Source organism: Anomaloglossus baeobatrachus, chromosome 1 (genome assembly GCF_048569485.1).
Source record: "Anomaloglossus baeobatrachus isolate aAnoBae1 chromosome 1, aAnoBae1.hap1, whole genome shotgun sequence".
NCBI lineage: Eukaryota > Metazoa > Chordata > Amphibia > Anura > Aromobatidae > Anomaloglossus > Anomaloglossus baeobatrachus.
The window spans coordinates 212927261-212946514 of record NC_134353.1 but is presented as its reverse complement, the minus strand read 5'-3'; the positions used below and the strand labels follow the sequence as shown (position 1 = coordinate 212946514).

Here is a 19254-nt window from a genome sequence, read left to right as displayed (position 1 = left end):
ACAACCTGGCCCCTGCTGTGAGGTCGTTGGTTGTTGCTGAATGTCCTGGGCCATTTTTTAGTTGTTGCTCTCCCGCTGTGAAGCACAGATCGCTGTGTGTGACAGCGAGACAGCAACAACTAAATGTGCAGGCAGCAGGAGCCGGCTTCTGCGGAGGCTGGTAACCACAGTAAACATCGGGTAACCAAGAAGCCCTGTCCTTGGTTACCCGATATTTACCTTTGTTACCAGCCTCCGCCGCTCTCAATGTCAGTGCCGGCTCCTGCTCTGTGCACATGTAGCTGCAGGACACATCGGGTTAATTAACCCGAAGTGTGCTGTAGCTAGGAGAGCAGGGAGCCAGCGCTAAGCATTGTGCGCTGCTCCCTGCTCTGTGCACATTTAGCTGCAGTACACATCGGGTAATTAACCCGATGTGTGCTGTAACTAGGAGAGCAGGGAGCCAGCGCTCAGTGTGCGCTGCTCCCTGTTCTCTGCACGTGTAGCTCCGTGCGCTGGTAACCAAGGTAAATATCGGGTTGATTACCCGATATTTACCTTAGTTACCAAGCGCAGCATCTTCCACGCGGCGCTGGGGGCTGGTCACTGGTTGCTGGTGAGCTCACCAGCAACTCGTGTAGCCACGCTCCAGCGATCCCTGCCAGGTCAGGTTGCTGGTGGGATCGCTGGAGCGTCGCAGTGTGACATCTCACCAGCAACCTCCTAGCAACTTACCAGCGATCCCTATCGTTGTTGGGATCGCTGGTAAGTTGCTTAGTGTGACTGGACCTTTAGACTCCTTTTTATAAAGGGATTGTCCAGTCTAAATCCACAAGTCTGCAGTCACTCTATGTATCACTCTATGCCACTGCAGACTTATGAATACTCACATTGTATGCACTGTCCACTGTGAGGATTCACGAGTGTCAGAGCCGGGAACGGCGGTCACGTGGCCACAAGTATGCGATATGCATATTCCCGGTTACAATCCGACCAGATGAGCATAGTCTCACTCAATGCAAGTGTATTGACCACACTCTAGTCGGAATGTGGCTGGGAGTATGATTAACAGACATGTGCATTGGAGAACTACCCATGCCTGTTAACCCATTAGTTTGACAGCATGATCTAAAGCACATGGATCATGCTGTTACCCGCCGCTGTCGGCGGTCCTGTGATGCAATGACGGGGCGCCAATAGGTTGCCATGGCATCATGGGGTCGGATGATGACCCCTGTCGCTGCAATGGCATGTTTCCTATGAATGCCAACAGAGCGCTGACACTCCCATTAGAGCAGCATTTCTGCTGATCAATCACTCTGATCAGGAGAAGGGATCAGATAGAACAGGCATAAAGTCCCATAGGTGGACTAGTAAAATCAATAAAAAATATAAAAAAAAGTTTTAAAAAAATATTAGGGAAAAGAAGCAAAACCTTAAAGTTCATATCACCCCTCTTTTGCACCATTAACCCCTTAACAACCGCGGGCAGTAATATTATGTCCTAGCGGTCATAATGTTACTGCCCGCGGTCTGCCGCCAGCAGCATGCCGCGATCGGCGCACATCTCAGCTGATTTTCACAGCTGAGATGTGTGCCTGTAGGCACGAGCAGAATCGTTATCTGCTCGTGCCATTTAACCCCTTAAATGGCGCTGTCAATATGTGACAGCGCCATTATAATCGCGATCGTGGTAAACTTTTACTTACCGCCCGATACCGGAAGTGAAGTGACGTGATCACGTGACTTCCGGTAGTTGTCATGGTAGCACAGGGTCATGTGATGACTCCTGTACCAGCCATGAATTACTTTCAGTTTCACTCGGTCCGGAGCCGAGTGAATCAGAAAGTGAGCATATCTGCTGTTTACAGCTGTGTAGCTGTGATCAGCAGATAGGGCAGAGCGATCGGGGTGTGGATCGCTATAGCCCCGAAGGGGGACTAGTAAAATAAAAAGAACAAAGTAAAAAAAAAAAATTAAAAAAATTTAAAAAAAACAAAAAAACCTAAAAGTTCAAATCACCCCCCTTTCGCCACATTGAAAATTAAAGGGTTTAAAAAAATTAAAATATACACACATTTGGTATCGCCGCGTTCAGAAACACCCAATCTATCATTATATAAAATCAATTAATCTGATCAATAAACAGCATAGTGACAAAAAAATTCCAAGCGCCAAAATGGCGTTTTTTTGTCGCCACAATGTTTGCGCAAAATGCAATAACAGGTGATCAAAACGTAGCATCTGCGCAAAAATGATACCGTTAAAAATGTCAGCTTGAGACGTAAAAAATAAGCTGTCACTAAGCCATAGATCTTGAAAATTAAGAACGCTACGGGTCACGGAATATGGCATAAAACGTGCGCCACTTTTTTCGGACAAACTTCCTATTTTTTTCAACCCCTCATATAAAAGTAAACCTATACATGTTTGGTGTCTACGAACCCGCACTGACCTGAGGCATCACACCCACATGTCAGTTTTACCATATATTGAACACAGTGAATAAAATATCTAAAAAACTATAGTGCTATCGCACTTTTTTTGCAATTTTTCTGCATTTGGAATTTTTTTGTCATTTTCCAGTACACTATATGGTACAAGTTATGGTTTAATTTAAAAGTACAGCTCGTTCCTCATAAAATGAGCCCTCACATGACCATATTTACTAAAATATAAAAAAGTTACGTCTCTCAGAAGAAGAATGGCGGGAAAAAAAAAACGGAAAGCTAAAAATCGGCCGGTCGTAAAGGGGTTAAACATAAAACAATAGTAATAACAAATACACATATTTGGTATTTCCGCTTTTAGAAATTCCCAATCTAACAAAATATAAAATCAATTGATATGATTGGTAAATGACATAGTGAGAAAAAAATTAAAATGCCAGAATTACATTTTTTTGGTTGCCGCAACATTGCATTAAAATGCAATAACAGGTGATCAAAATATTGCATCTATAGTATAGTATAATTAAAAACGTTGTCTCAAGCCACAAAAAATAAGCCATCACACAGCCTTAGATCCTGAAAAAAGAGAACGCTACGGTCTCAGAAAATGGCGACAAAACTGCAATTCTTTATTTTACCAACTTCTGGATTTTTTTCAGCACTTAGATAAAAATAAAAGTATACATGTTTGGTATCTACAAACTCACATTGGCCTGGGGAATCATAATGTACAATATGGAGGAGACTGAATGGTGTTGTTCAAAATAACAAGTCATCCTGAAAAACACAAGCCCTCATAAGGCTATATTGACGGAAAAGTAAAAAAGTGTTGGCTCTTGGAACAAGGGGAGAAAAAAAATGAAAAATGTAAAATTGCCCTGGGGTGAAGGGGTTAGTAAAAGGAGTCCATACGTGTTAAGTGCCAGTATTCTGACATTGCACACACTGTGAGCTGTGGGAATTCTACAATGTGAGGATCCATAAGTCACATAGAGTGACACATAGAGTGACTGCAGCCTTGTGGATTTAGACTGGACAAACCCTTTAAAGACTAATACAAACTGTATGTCGTAAACTAACCGAGGTGACATCCATCTTAGTTTTCCCTTGTTATCAAATTTTTAGCAGTTATTGTGATAATTTATTCTTATTATGTTCTAACTTGAAAATAGAAAAAAAAATGAACAGTGAGAAAGACTTGCAATTCCCAACCTTTACATATAGATCATATACTTGAAGTCAAGAAAGACGTGGTTTCTCACATTTCTTACAATTTTTTGTCTGACTAATAAAAGTTTTTGGATATCTTCCAAGTATTTGGATTTCCCTGAAATGATGACACCGTCTGGTTACATGGAATAACAAACCACTTTGGATACGTGAAAGGAGCCCCGTTTCTTGTTAACATTAACTTCTCACGATCTTAAGACACAGGCTTGGTTGTCACTGATAAAGCATGATATGATCCTATTGTGGGTGCAGTTCAGCAGGAACAAGTTATGGCGACCCTACTGTCACCGTTCACCAAACAGATGGAAAATGTTAGGTCTGAATAGCAGCCGTCATCAATACAGTAAGATAAACTTACATTTAATGAAACTCAACCGCAATAATGTGGAAAAAATGTACATAATAATGTAGTACATAAATAAAAACATTGAGGAGCATTGTCACATTTATGCCCGTCTTTTTAGCATGGGAAAGTACAGTCTCCACAGGCTCCTAAATGTGCAAATCGTCGCTTTCATGAGTTCCTATTTTTGTTGTTCCCAATAAAACTGTATTGGTTCCATAAAACCTTCTGCTTTGATATCCAACACTATTTCTAGTGTCAGATGTTGAACAAAGAAACCATTTTAATGTCGTCAGGGAGGTGTTACTATAATAGAGGCAAGACCTTTAATCAAAACCTTTAAAAGCGTTTTCCCACGAACAAAGTTAATTTTAATCAATAGACCTTATAATAATAAGAAGAATTTCCCCAATTGGATGTGTTTAAAATAAATGTTCTTGTGTGGAGATAATCTTATATATGTGCCCCTGCTGTGTACTGTGTAATGGCTGTGTCTGACGTTACAGGGACATGGTCTGATCATATAATCTCCTGGGCAGGGGAGACACAAGAGTATACAGACATTACATAATGGGATCACAAATTATTCTTTCTTTGAGGTAAAACATTTTTTAAAAACAGGTAGGGAAATATTTTACCTCAAAGAAAGGATTATTTGCAATCCTGTGTTATAATATTTGTATAGTTTTTTTATGTCCTTCCCTTCCCAGGAGATGTAGTATGATCAGACCATGTCCCTGTATGGTAATACACGGCCATTACATAGTACACAGCAGGGGCATATATATAAGATTATATCTCAGCACAGGAACATTTTTTTTATACACAATTTACAACTTATTATTTGCATATCTATTGATTTAAATTAACTTTAAAATTATCTTTGTTCATGGGAAAACCCCTTAAGGCCTTGTGCGCACTAGACGGAATTTATCGTGGATTTGCTGCATGTTTCGCTGCAGAAAATGTTCATAACATCTCTGCAGTGATTCACCAGCAAATCCTAAGGGAAAAAAAATGCTGTGCGCACTTGGGATTCCCGCAGCAAAAATATTGCATGTCACTTCTTTTCCGCAGGTAGCTGCGGGACTGGCTACCGGAGGAATCTCCAGTAATGCCAGGCCTGGATTCAGTTACCTACACTGAACTCCGGAGCTGTCACCTGAGCTCCGGAGTGCAGCGTAGACTAAACTGTGAGCGCCGAGTGATTGTTTCCCCGGCGATTGCAGTTTAGTTCAGGCTGGGCTGATCTCCGGAGCTCAGGTGACAGCTGTAGAGAGGCCGGGCTGTACTCCGGAGCTGTCAACTGAGCTCCGGAGATCAACCTGGCCTGAACTAAATGGCAATCGCTGGAGAATCAATCACTCGGCGCTCGCAGCTTAGTCTAGGCTGCAATCGCCAGGAAATCAATCACTCGGTGCTCGCAGTTTAGTGTAGGCTGCACTCCGGAGCTCAGGTAGGAGCTCCGGAGTTCAGTGCAGGTAACCGCGGCCAGGCCTGGTATTACTGGAGATTCCTCCAGTAGCCAGTCCAATGCTAGCTGTGGCATTTCCGCACCCAATCCGCAACAAATCCACACAAAATCCGCAGAAAAACGCAACAAACCACATGCGGATTTGGATGCGGATTTCGGTGCTGTATTTTCCCGAAATCTTACTGAGCCTCCGGAATTTTCTTAAGAAAATTCCTTTTTCTAGTGCGCACAGGGCCGTAAGCTTTCAGCTAAAAAAAAAACCAAAACACATAGTTCTCTATGACCATTCATGTTATACAGTTTGCCATGATACAGTACAAAAATGTATACGTTAACGCTATACATTTTGTATTTTATTTTTTTACATGAGGTTAAGGTGTATAAAATTAAAATGGAAGTCTATTGGTGACCAAAGGTGATGGATGGAAGAAGGATGGCATAGTTGAACACTTTTTTTTCCGGTTTGTTTAACATTTCGCACCATACATCTCGGGATTAGAGTTCAGTGAATCTCTCAAAATTTGAATATGGCAGACTTGCTCTTCTATTTTCTGCCCTTTTCTTTCTTCCTTCTATCTTCCTTCCAACCAGATTTTCCATTGACTAAGCCCCATGTTGTCATGCTGCATGTTATTGATGTGAATTGAACAAAAATGCAATATCAGGAAGTTGCAAATATGCACATCATTGACATTCATTGCGCCCCATCTAAGGGCCTGGAGCCTAGTAAATGGAAGGACCAGCTTAAAGGAAGATAGAAGAGTCTTCATTCGTCTATTTGTTACCATAGGACCAACGAAACAGGCAAAGGGACGGACAAAAAGAAGTGAGTATAAGATTACTTTTAATCCCTTCCCTGCCCTCTATAACCCAGCAAAATGTCGGACAGCAAATAACAAATTGCAGGTTTGGTATTTATGTAAAATACAAAGCGCTTTCATTCCATCTTGATTCATTTTGCTCATGGTTAATATCAGGTTTAGAAACTAGTTGCGGAGGGTAATGTCTGTACATAGGTCTCTGAATTTAGACTGTAAACCCAGTTAGCTATAAAACCAAAGTGTGTGAAGTCCTCTCTGCCCAGGGTGACAATATATGTTTGTGGGTTACATGTAAGCAAGAGTGCAAATAAAAACATAGTCATGTAAATGCAGTGAGTCCTGAAAATAAGACCTACCCCGAAAAAAAGCCCTAGCATGATTTTACAGGATTTTTGGTGTATTCTTGAAATTTAAGCCCTACTCCAAAAATAAACCCTAGTTACAATCAGGGCCAGCGTTAAGGGGTGTCAAACTGCACAATTTGTCAGTGCCCCCATACTCTTAGGGACCTCAGCAGCTGTATTTCGAGGTTATGATTTTTTTAAGGACCTTTGGTGACTTCACAGTCATGCAACATGATGTATTCAAAGGTCTTTAAATTGCAGAGGTCTGGAAATAGAGAACTGTGGAAAAAGAAGCACAATAGAGTCTTACCCCAATAGGAAAAGGGGTTAATGACGTGGTTGCACTCACCTATGGAAGTTGTGACAGTCACAACTCCTATATAAGCATGTAACTCCAGGTCATGGCTGCAATCTCCAAAATAGCTGATAGCAGAAAGTGGTAGAGATAGGTTTTTACAAAGCCGCGCCAATGACCAAAGATGGTGGAAATATAAGATTAATGTTGCTTTATTTTCATGCTCAGGTCAACGCGTTTCAGGAGACTCAGCTCCCTTCATCAGGACAGGCAGGCAAAAGAACATCAAATCTCTGATGATGTTGATGTTCTTTTGCCTTTTGTTCTTTTGCCTGTTTGTCCTGATGAAGGGAGCTGAGTCTCCTGAAACGCGTTGACCTGAGCATGAAAATAAAGCAGCATAAATCTGATATTTCCACCATCTTTAGTCATTGGCATGGCTTTGGAAAAACCCATCTCTACCACTTTCTGCTAATTGCAGAAGTCTAAAATAACTTAACAGGAGACAGGCTAGTATGCTGGACTGGCATTAGGGGGAAGGTAGGGCAAACTGGACAATTTCAGAGGTCCTTCAATCTTCTGATGATAACACTCCCTCATGACCTTTGTGACATCACGTCAAGTTACTAGGTTGTCACCAAAAGATCTCGTAATTCAGGACTTTAAGGCTGAAGAGGAAATAGGCTACTATGATACATAGGTAGGTAGATAGAAAGATAGATAGATAGATAGATAGATAGATAGATAGACAGACATGTAAAAATAATCCCCAGACCATCTTTCTGAGCAAACGTTAATATAAGACCCTGTCTTATTTTTGGCGAAAACAAGTAGAATGTGATGTATGCAGCAGATCGATTTACTCATTGTACAGAATAGGGTATACATAATCAAAAGGTAGATCTCATAAATAAGGGTGATCCTCAAGATTTCAGCATTTCACGACTATGACAGGAAAAAGCATTATATTACTTCTTCTCAATTACTGAGAGTCCCGTGGAATTTACAATGTAGTGTTTGTATACTCTACAAGAGCTGCAGGATTTGTTGATGAAGTGAGTGCTTTAGGGCATAGGTGAAGACCTTCAGCTAAGTAGGTTAAAAGGTTGATGGGAAAGACCTCTATAGTCTCCGGACCCAAGTCCCAGAGCATTCATGGGAATCTTGTCTACAATGTGCCCAGCCAAGGAAATCCATAAAGCATTAGACACAAGGTTATGAATGGGTGCACAAAGCCTGTCCTTGTAATTTGTGGAATAATACATATTGTACGTTCCCCGTATTTGGAAAGCCTTTTCCCAGGAATAATTATTTTATGCATTTGTAAACCGTCACTGAAATGTTTACTACAGAAGTCATTTGTGTATGTGGCTGTGATCATGTTTTCAAATATGACTGATGTGACATATTAGTTTGTCTTTAGTACGGTTTCCGCTTGTTGATTTCTACAAACAATTCCTATTTATACTTGAAGTCTAGTTCTTGGGCCCCACGTCTCCCCTGCTGCGGCGCTGCTTTGTATAAGAGATGTGTTTATCTACCTTGGAGAAGGATGAAGCTGCTCCCCAGATGACTATGCTTTGTCTACATAGCGTAACCAAGGTTTTCTTTTTTTTAATAAAAGGAGCAAGAAAAATATTTTAAAAGAAAGCATGAAAGTAAAAACATTGTACAGACCATGATTTTTCTTTTTTTAAAATGAATAAAGGCTTGTATGGGTATTCCTTATAGGTTTGGTTACAGATATTATTTGATTCTGTGCTTTTAGTTGTCCTGAAATGTAATTTATTTCCATTTTTTTATGTAAGGACACACAGCGAGTAAAACGGATTGAGTGGAATGCAATGAAAAATCCCATTCCACCCAAACCCATGTTACTCTATGGGGTCGCTCCCATGAGGGACTTTTTTTCTCAGGACTAATCGGACCAAGAAAACAATCGCAGCCTGCTGCAGGTATAATCTGATTTGTTTTCACTCGCACCCATACAAGTTTATGGGTGCGAGAGAAACATCACACTGCACTCGCATGACAACGGAGTGCAGTGCAATATATGCATCAGCTGATAATGGAGGAGATGGGGAGATTAATTCCTCCCTCTCATCCGCAGCTGTGCTGCGATCGTAGGATCGCATCACAGTGGCATGACACTCGGTTTACACTCCAGCAGAGTGGGAGCCGAGGGTCATGTAATGCACTCGGAGTAATGTCCATGTGTCCTTCGCCTAAAGGAAAAAATATTCATAACTGTACTTGGATGACACAAACAGGCTCACACTGGCCCACAGGAGAGCAGGAGAATCTTCCGGTGGGCCCTTTTTTAGTGCTACATCACTTTCCCCCAAAACATCATCAGTAGTTGGCACAATACACTTGTTTCACTATGTACAGACAAAGGAAGAATCTCTTAATTTTACAAATTACTAAGTATATTATTATATAAATGCAGAGGTAAATTTGTGAATGTAATATTTGCAAGCAATTGATCAGTGGGCCCCAGAGTCAATGTTACTGGTGGGCCTCTGCAGTCTGACACTGCTCACAAATCTGCCTTTTCATTGCCAGAATACTAAAAGTAATAGCATAACATGCTGGAAACCTGGCAAACCTCATTATAGTTAATGCGGTCTATTGGGTACCTTTACTTTCCTCATGTCTGATCCTTTATGAATTCTGTTTTCTGCTCCAATAAATTTACAAATAAATAGTAGAAAAATTGGAATTGGTAATACTGATGTGAACAAATCCTTACATTTCTCCAGTTTAGTTAGATACTTACGGTATATCATGGTATGTCAATTAATGTACGCTTTGGGGTGTATAATAGGCACATGGGATAAATCTAAAAACCCCGTCTAGATATATTGTTCTGTTTAGATCTTGGTCTTCAGCTCCAGAGCTCCAAGACAGCAGTGCTATCCACTGACATGAAACAAAAGAGCAGGTCTGTTGTATAGGCAGCAGTGTTGCCATCCTGACCTTTTTCCTAAGCACAAAAGTCATGGACACATCTGGGTTTTTATTTGTGGACAGTGGGAAAAAAGTCCAGACTAACAAAACAAAGCTGTTAGATAGCATGGTTATTCAGTCTTCTTATAATTGTGGCGTCCTAGATTTGAATCTGACTACAATCTCCAATTTACAATGTAAAGTAGTCACTCTACAGCTTGTGTGACACCTCAGGAACGAGGAACATCACCGTACCTGCGGCCGGCCGCAATGAGGAAGGAAGGAGGTGGGCGGGAAGGTCGTCCAGCTCATCTCCGCCTCTCCACTTCTATTGGGCGGCCACTTAGTGACATTGCTGTGACGCCGAACGAACCGCCCCCTTAGAAAGGAGGCGGTTCGCCAGCCACAGCAACGTCACTAGGCAGGTAAGTATGTGTGACTGGTCCAAGCGATGTTGTGCGCCACGGGCAGCGATTTGCCCGTGACGCACAACCAACGGGGGCGAGTGCTTTCACCAGCGACATCGCTAGCGATGTCGCTGTGTGTAAAGCCTGCTTAAGGATGACATGCTCATGACATATGGATGCAAAGTAAGTAAAAAACACACTCATATAGCATATGGAATACTAAACGAATTTCACTCGTTCAACCTTTCTGGATAGAAATAGGAAAAATATTTTATACGTGTAAAATGTCGGTATGCTTATTTTGATCCTCAAAATCAGATCAGAATACGGCATGAGTTTCATTGATCTGTTTCTTGGATTCGTTATTTTAACGCATGTGTTAATTGATCCATCTTCTTACTCAATGGGTCCAGGTGCTATCCAATAAAAAAATCAGACAATTCCCTTGGATGTGTGAATTAGCCTTTGGGTTAAAGGGTTGAGTACGATAGTAATGGTTGTTTTCTTTATTCTATGAGGTCACTGAATAAACGTGCTATTAGGACTTTATAATGTGGTTTTGCTATAATTGCTTTCTGTAGAAACTCAGATATCCTGAACTAAGAAGGTTTATTACAGGATCATTCAATACATTAATAAACAGGTAACTTAGATCTAAGGAAAATGCTAAAGCGTCCAGTTTTGTAACATGCTGAATAGGCTCTTAAGAGGAACGGTACGTGCATAATAAATGGCACAAGTACCTTGAGGAGGCATTAGAAACATTTTCTACCATTTGCATCTCCATTATAATGATTCTTTACTTCCTGAGACATTAGCGATTCTGAGTACCTGCTGTAAAGATACAAATGATATAACATAAAACATACACTGGGTTATCAATATTCTACTGTTTGGTATTTTACCTATATATTATAATGTACTATGTGCTTCCAGTAGAATTAATGTGGAAGATAATACATAAGACAGGAAATTTCTGCTCCACATGACAGAAGGCAGTATATTTATGTATATTAGTAATGGATATAATGTAATATTAAAGAGAGTCTGTCAGCAGAAAATGACTGTTCAGACTAAATACAGGCACTTAGTGCGCCCAAAGCGTGGCCAAAAATATCAATGCAAATTCACACCTGCTTGCTTTGTAGCAATCTCTGCCCTCCTCTTCCTTGATTGACAGCTCTAACTATATTGAGCCACAGGAGAGTAGAGATCAATGAAAAAAAAGACGGTGGGAAGGTCACTGAACTGTTGGCCACACCAAGGATGGATTGAGCACCTCTACTTGTTTTTTGCAGGGAGTTTACCATAACACTGTGTTCTCAATAGAGATGGGCGAACGCAAATAGTAAAGTTTGGTGTTTGTATTGAACATGGAGTTTACAAAAAAAAATCAGTTTTCACGTTCCGAATTTGGGCATTATACATATGCAAACCACTCGATTGAGCATCGGTGTGTTTGGGTATGATCAGTGCTCAACCAAGTGCAAGCCGCTTGCGGTGTTTGAACATCTCACAGTGGGTGTAACAACAGCATGATCCGATGTAGTGTGTACAAAAAGAAAAAACCCTGCATTCTTTCCCCCAAAAGTGATCTGTTTATGGCTGGCTGTATGTAGGCAGATAGCCGAACAGCCCAATCAGAGAGATCCAATGAGGTTCGGGTCCTGAACTAAACGTTATCTAAGGTGCGGCTGAACCTGCCAAAGCCGAACTTCAACTGATCTGCTCATCTCTAAAGCCCCCGTCACATTTAGTGACTTACCAGCGATCCCAAAAACGATGCGACCTGATAAGGATCGCTGGTAAGTCGCTTGGAGGTCGCTGGTGAGATGTCACACAGTCAGGCCTTACCAACGACGCAGTAACGATACAGGTCGCAGTAGCGACCTGTATAACGATCTCTGCTGTCATTGGGACCCTGTCACACAGTGTCAAACATAGTGATGCGTCCTGGCCAGCAGGACATCGCCTTTGAAGAAAATGGTCCAGGACATTCAGGAACAACCGGCGACCTCACAGCAGGGGCCAGGTCGTTGCTGGATGTCACACACAGCGACATCGCTAGCAAGATCGCTCTTGCGTCACCAAAACCGTGACTCAGCAGCGATGTAGCTTGCGATGTCACTTAGTGAGACATGGCCTTTACACTCGATCAATGGTAAATACAGAAAAGTTAATTGATAATAAAATGTCACATAATGTGTAGTCTGTGGTTGCTCTACAAATATGTAAGGATATATTTAACATATATTTTGAATAGAAAGCCCTAATGCTTGTATTCCTTTCTCCAGCTTCTTGCAGAACGATGGCCCTTTGCTCAGTCACCCATTGGAGAATGTCTTTGCAAGTTGGTCCCATTCATACAGAAGGCTTCTGTTGGAATCACGGTGCTCAACCTGTGCGCTTTAAGTGTGGACAGGTACTTTTTCCATTTACCCTTATGACTCCGATATGATGTCCATAAATCAAAATGCTTCCTTCCTACAGAGATTCCATTATAAGTTCTCCTAAGTCTATTTGGAAAGTTTTATCTGCGTATAGAGAAACATCTGAACAAGCCTAATAGTCAAATTTTAGGAAAATTGACAGAAGACTCTTGGACCATCTGCAGATATCCGTTAAATAATAATAATAATAATTATTACTATTATTATTGTTGTTTTTATGATTTATTATTATAGCTCCATTTATTCCATGGCGCTTTTTATGTGAAAAGTGGGTACACATAGTAGGGACAAGTACAATAATCATAAACAAAACAAGGCACAGACTGGTACAGGAGGATAGAGGACCCTGCCCGTGAGGGCTCACAGTCTACAAATAAGCTTCAGTTATGGACAATTTAATTATTTCTTAGCTCTAAGCAAAGCCAGAACTAGATGATCTGATGGTAGATGAAATCATCACAAAGGATGGGAACTATGGCTGCTTGGAGGAAGTTGTAGCCTTATTGTTCTACTAGAAGGTGGCCCGATTCTACGCATCGGGTATTCTAGAATTTACGTATTGTGTAGTTCATGTATGATTTTTGTTATATATATATATATATATATATATATAGATGTTGTTGTGTGTAGTTACCAAGTGTTTGTGTAGGCGCTGTACATGTTCTGGATGTTGTCTGGGTGTGACGGGGGGTGAGAGCGGTGTTGTTTGTGTGTTGCGTTGTTTGTGGAGCGCTGTGTGTCTGTAGCGTTGTGTGTGTGTTGCGCAGTTTGTGTGTGTGTGGTGTGTTTTGGGGGGAGGTATGTTTTGTGCAATGTGTGTGTTGTGCGGTATGTGCGTATATTTGTGTCTGCGGCGTTGTCTGTGTGTGTGGGTGTCTGTGTAGGGCAGTTGTTTGTGGTTCCCAGTGTGTGTGTGTGGTGTGGTGTGTTGTGCAGTGCGCGCGCGCGCGTATGTGTGTGTGTTGGGGGGAGGTGTGCACTTCCCATCGTGCTCCATCCCCCATGCAGCGCACTCCCCATCGTGCTCCATCCCGTATGCTGCGCACCCCCCATCGTGCACCATCTCCCATCCTGCGCACTCCCAAACGTGCTCCATCCGCCATGCTGCGCACTCCCAAACGTGCTCCATCCGCCATGCAGCGCACTCCCCATCGTGCTCCATCCCCCATGCTGCGCACTCCCAAACGTGCTCCATCCGCCATGCTGCGCACTCCCCATCGTGCTCCATCTCCCATGCTGCGCACTCCCAAACGTGCTCCATCCGCCATGCTGCGCACTCCCAAACGTGCTCCATCCCCCATGCTGCGCACTCCCAAACGTGCTCCATCCACCATGCTGCGCACTCCCAAACGTGCTCCATCCCCTATGCTGCGCACCCCCCATCGTGCTCCATCTCCCATCCTGCGCACTCCCAAACGTGCTCCATTCGCCATGCTGCGCACTCCCAAACGTGCTCCATCCGCCATGCTGCGCACTCCCCATCGTGCTCCATCCCCCATGCTGCGCACTCCCAAACGTGCTCCATCCGCCATGCTGCGCACTCCCCATCGTGCTCCATCTCCCATGCTGCGCACTCCCAAACGTGCTCCATCCGCCATGCTGCGCACTCCCAAACGTGGTCCATCCGCCATGCTGCGCACTCCCAAATGTGCTCCATCCGCCATACTCCGCACTCCCCATCGTGCTGCATCCTCCATGCTGCGCACTCCCAAACGTGCTCCATCCACCATACTCCGCACTCCCCATCGTGCTGCATCCCCCATGCTGCGCACTCCCAAACGTGCTCCATCCGCCATGCTGCGCATTTCCAAACGTGCTCCATCCGCCATGCTGCGCACTCCCAAACGTGCTCCATCCGCCATGCTGCGCACTCCCAAACGTGCTCCATCCGCCATGCTGCGCACTCCCAAACGTGCTCCATCCGCCATGCTGCGCACTCCCAAACGTGCTCCATCCGCCATGCTGCTCACTCCCAAACGTGCTCCATCTGCCATGCTGCGCACTCCCAAACGTGCTCCATCCGCCATGCTGCGCACTCCCCATTGTGCTCCATCTCCCATGCTGCGCACTCCCAAACGTGCTCCATCCGCCATGCTGCGCACTCCCAAACGTGCTCCATCCCCCATGCTGCGCACTCCCAAACGTGCTCCATCCGCCATGCTGCGCACTCCCAAACGTGCTCCATCCCCTATGCTGTGCACCCCCCATCGTGCTCCATCTCCCATCCTGCGCACTCCCAAACGTGCTCCATTCGCCATGCTGCGCACTCCCAAACGTGCTCTATCCGCCATGCTGCGCACTCCCAAACGTGCTCCATCCGCCATGCTGCGCACTCCCCATCGTGCTCCATCCCCCATGCTGCGCACTCCCAAACGTGCTCCATCCGCCATGCTGCGCACTCTCCATCGTGCTCCATCTCCCATGCTGCGCACTCCCAAACGTGCTCCATCCGCCATGCTGCGCACTCCCAAACGTGGTCCATCCGCCATGCTGCGCACTCCCAAACGTGCTCCATCCGCCATACTCCGCACTCCCCATCGTGCTGCATCCTCCATGCTGCGCACTCCCAAACGTGCTCCATCCGCCATATTCCGCACTCCCCATCGTGCTGCATCCCCCATGCTGCGCACTCCCAAACGTGCTCCATCCGCCATGCTGCGCATTTCCAAACGTGCTCCATCCGCCATGCTGCGCACTCCCAAACGTGCTCCATCCGCCATGCTGCGCACTCCCAAACGTGCTCCATCCGCCATGCTGCGCACTCCCAAACGTGCTCCATCCGCCATGCTGCGCACTCCCAAACGTGCTCCATCCGCCATGCTGCGCACTCCCAAAGGTGCTCCATCCGCCATGCTGCGCCAGCATCAGCCTCTCCGTCTCCAGCATCAGCCTCCCCATCCCAGCCTTCCCCAGGTTCAGCCTCTCTCCTCTCAGCCTCCTCCAGCACGCCGTGCTCCTCTGCCGACACTCACAGATCCGATCGCATACACTCACACACACCCACAGACACCCACCCGATCGCATACACTCACACACACCCGATCGCATACACTCACACACACCCGATCGCATACACTCACACACACCCGATCGCATACACTCACACACACCCGATCGCATACACTCACACACACCCACACACCCCCACCCGATCGCATACACTCACACCCACCCGATCGCATACACTCACACACACCCGATCGCATACACTCACACACACCCGATCGCATACACTCACACACACCCGATCGCATACACTCACACACAAAGACACACACACTGACGATATTGCACATACGCGCTGATACTCACAACATCCGGGGATATCACATGCTTCTGGGCATGTGATCCCCCGGCAGGTCCTGGAAGCTCACAACAGCACAGTATCGCCGCCGAGAAGCAAGCGATATCCCAGGATGTTGTGAGTATTTGGATGCGATGTGATGTGTGAGGTGTGTGTGAGTGTGATCTGATTTGTGTGTGTATGTGTGTGTGTGTGTGTGTGCTGTTATGTGTGTGTATGTTCCGCAGCTGCAGGACCTTGATGTGTGGATGCGATGTGATGTGTGTGTGAGGTGTGTGTGAGAGTGAGTGTGAGCCGGTGTACACTGGTAACTATGATACACATCGGGTAACTAAGGGACCTTAGTTACCCGATGTGTATAATGGTTACCAGCTTTCACGGCCTCCGTCAAGATCCCAGCATCGCAAGGTTATGTCTGGCGCTGCCGGGATCCTGACGGAGCCGGTGTAGAAGCAAGCGATATCCCAGCATGTTGTGATGTGTGAGGTGTGTGTGAGAGTGAGTGTGAGAGTGAGTGTGATCTGATGTGTGTGTGTGTACTCACCTGGGAATCGGAGCTCCGTGTCAGTTGGGCCAGAGCGAGCGTGCATTGCGTGAGGGGGCGGGGCCTGCAGAGAGCCGGGGCGAGAGGCCAATCCGTGTGGGGGGGCGGGGCCATGGCGACCCCAGTGGCCAATCAGCTTTGTGTCACCGTAAGGACACAATTTCGGAGCATGACAGACAGACAGACAGACAGACAGACAGAATAAGGCAATTATATATATAGATGATATCATTGAAAGGACAAGTAGGCCATCTTGACTTAGTTGCATCATATCATACTACCTATGAAGGAACAATATTTTTTTTTATTTTCTGAGTTGTATAGAGGGATCTTCTTCTTACCCTTCCTATGCAGTTTGTTTGACATTTCTCTCAAGTCAATTGCACTTTAAGATCTCATCCCATAACCAAGAAGCATGAAATCCTGCTACTATTTCGACGTGGCAGTATCTTCAAAGGGTAGGTTCCCCTCTAGATCAGCATTGGCAGAACATTGGCTGGGATGTCCCAATCCCTTTGTATTGGCTTTACAGAATTCTGGGTAATTCTCCACAAATTCTTGACAGATGTCTATTTACACCAGATGCAAGACGATAACAGCATGATGCTTTACTTAACCATAATGTGTTATTCTTTATTACTTCTTCTGAAGAGGAGTCATGATGGCTTTTTACAGGGGTTTCAATAGAACAAGTTTTTACCAGAACATTTCCGACCATCTGTTAGCACTCAGACAACAACATTTAACATGACTTTCAAGAGTGAATAAACATGAGTGGAGATGATCTGGCAGTGAGACGTGCACAATGGCAAAGAGCAGAAATAACTAGTGCCAATCTTTTAGATATTTTTGTATTTTGGATTGATCTTAATTAAATTACATTTATATAAATCAATCAAAGCATATTGTAAATGTAGAAAGAAAATAAAATGATCTCCTAAAATGTGTGCACGCCGGAAGCTATAGCCACCTGACGGCACTGCATTCTTTCTAACAGTATATTTTGTCATTTCCACAGCATAACTTGTTCATAGTACATCAATAATCCTAGCATCTGTACAAACACACAAACTCATACAAATCAGATGTTAACCATATGTATAAATGCATATAATAAGAAAATGTGATAATAGTCACTTTAGTGATTGGAGAAGTCTAGTCATGGGTAACAATTTTTAGTAACGTTTTACTCACTATTTTAAATCCCCCCAAAATCTGCCATTAGTCAGGTACCAATGATACTGCCGTAAAATTAAAAGCATATCTCCAAAGCTTCAGAGAATCATGGCAGGTCACTGAGCCCACCTGCGATGTGGTCATTATTGTCTATTAATGGCCACAGTGTCAATTTGCATTTATACCAACAGGTTTGCCGGCCCATTTTTTTTGTATTTTGTACATATAGGGGCATGCTCCATCTTTTTGGGTATGCATCTTTTCTATATAGTTTTCCAGGTGCAGAACAGTCAGGCCTGGGTCCTGCTCTGCCCCATCTATTGAGGCCTGCCATAACTTAGCTGAAATACTAGAGATCAGACCATTCTGATTGGGGTACACCTCATGGTGCGATGACTTTTACACTTTTTTTTTTATCAAAATAGTGTCAATTAATTACCCTATTCTATGTTATTCCAATGCATCAAAAATAAAAATAATTAAAAATCACCCATTTGGTGTCTATAGCTCCTATGGAGATTCACGCTCTCTGGCTACAAAAAATCTGTAGCCTGATCCTGTATAATATTGATATCCATCTCTCCCTGTCTTCTATTTAAGAGGGGGGAACAGATGGAAGATACATGATCAGACTACACATGGTCATTTGTAGTCTGTTACCATAGCGACAGTTATCTTACTAGTTTTGCTACCTGTAGTGCTGCTGAAAAGGTCATCAGCAAGCAATAATAAATATGATTACTCTGGAGGCCTTCATGTCTTAATTATAGACAGCAACCCAAAGATATCAAGATCTGCTCAGTAAAGAACAAAATCAAATAACTACTCATTCTTAAAGCAGTACTAATAGTTAATAACCATAGGAAAGCCTACTTTATTTTCTGGGCTGGATCTTAAGAAAAAACAAATTACTTGTGGTTAAAGGGAATCTGTCAGCAGGGTTTTTATGCAATTTGAAAGCACTATGAGGTCAGAAACTCTGATTCCAGCAATGTGTCACTTAGTTTTCTGGGTGCAGCAGTGTTTTCTGCTGCAAATTGAGAAGAGCAGTTGTTGAGCTGTGTATAACCCGCCTTCACCACAGCTATCTGTGTACATTGTATAGTGGCAGAGAGCTGCTAATGAGTGGTGGGTGTGGTTGGACTCCCTTGCATATGCCAAGTGCTCCTGTAATGATAATCTCCTGCTGATAAAACACTGATTGTATTGAAACAGCAACACACAGCCCAGTAAAGGCACAGTCACACACAACGACTTACCAGCGATCCCGAAAACGATGCGACCTGATAGGGATCGCTGGTAAGTCGCTGGGAGGTCGCAGGTGAGATGTCACACAGTCAGATCTTACCAGCGATGCAGGAACAATACAGGTCGCAGTAGCGACCCGTATAACGATCTCAGCAGTCACTGGGACCCTGTCACACAGTGTCAAACACAGCGATGTGTCCTGCCCAGCAGGACATCACCTTTGAAGAAAATGGCCTGGAC

The 19254-nt window shown here is 44.0% G+C and overlaps 1 protein-coding gene across 1 annotated transcript in view; it reads left to right on the top strand.

Annotated features, from left to right (window-relative positions):
* EDNRA (endothelin receptor type A) overlaps nucleotides 1-19254 on the top strand; it is a 93929-nt gene that overhangs the window by 36968 nt on the left and 37707 nt on the right. Inside the window, exon 3 of the mRNA XM_075348046.1 lies at nucleotides 12587-12714. Coding sequence (XP_075204161.1) covers nucleotides 12587-12714 — 128 coding nt within the window. The remainder of the gene's footprint in view (nucleotides 1-12586; nucleotides 12715-19254) is intronic.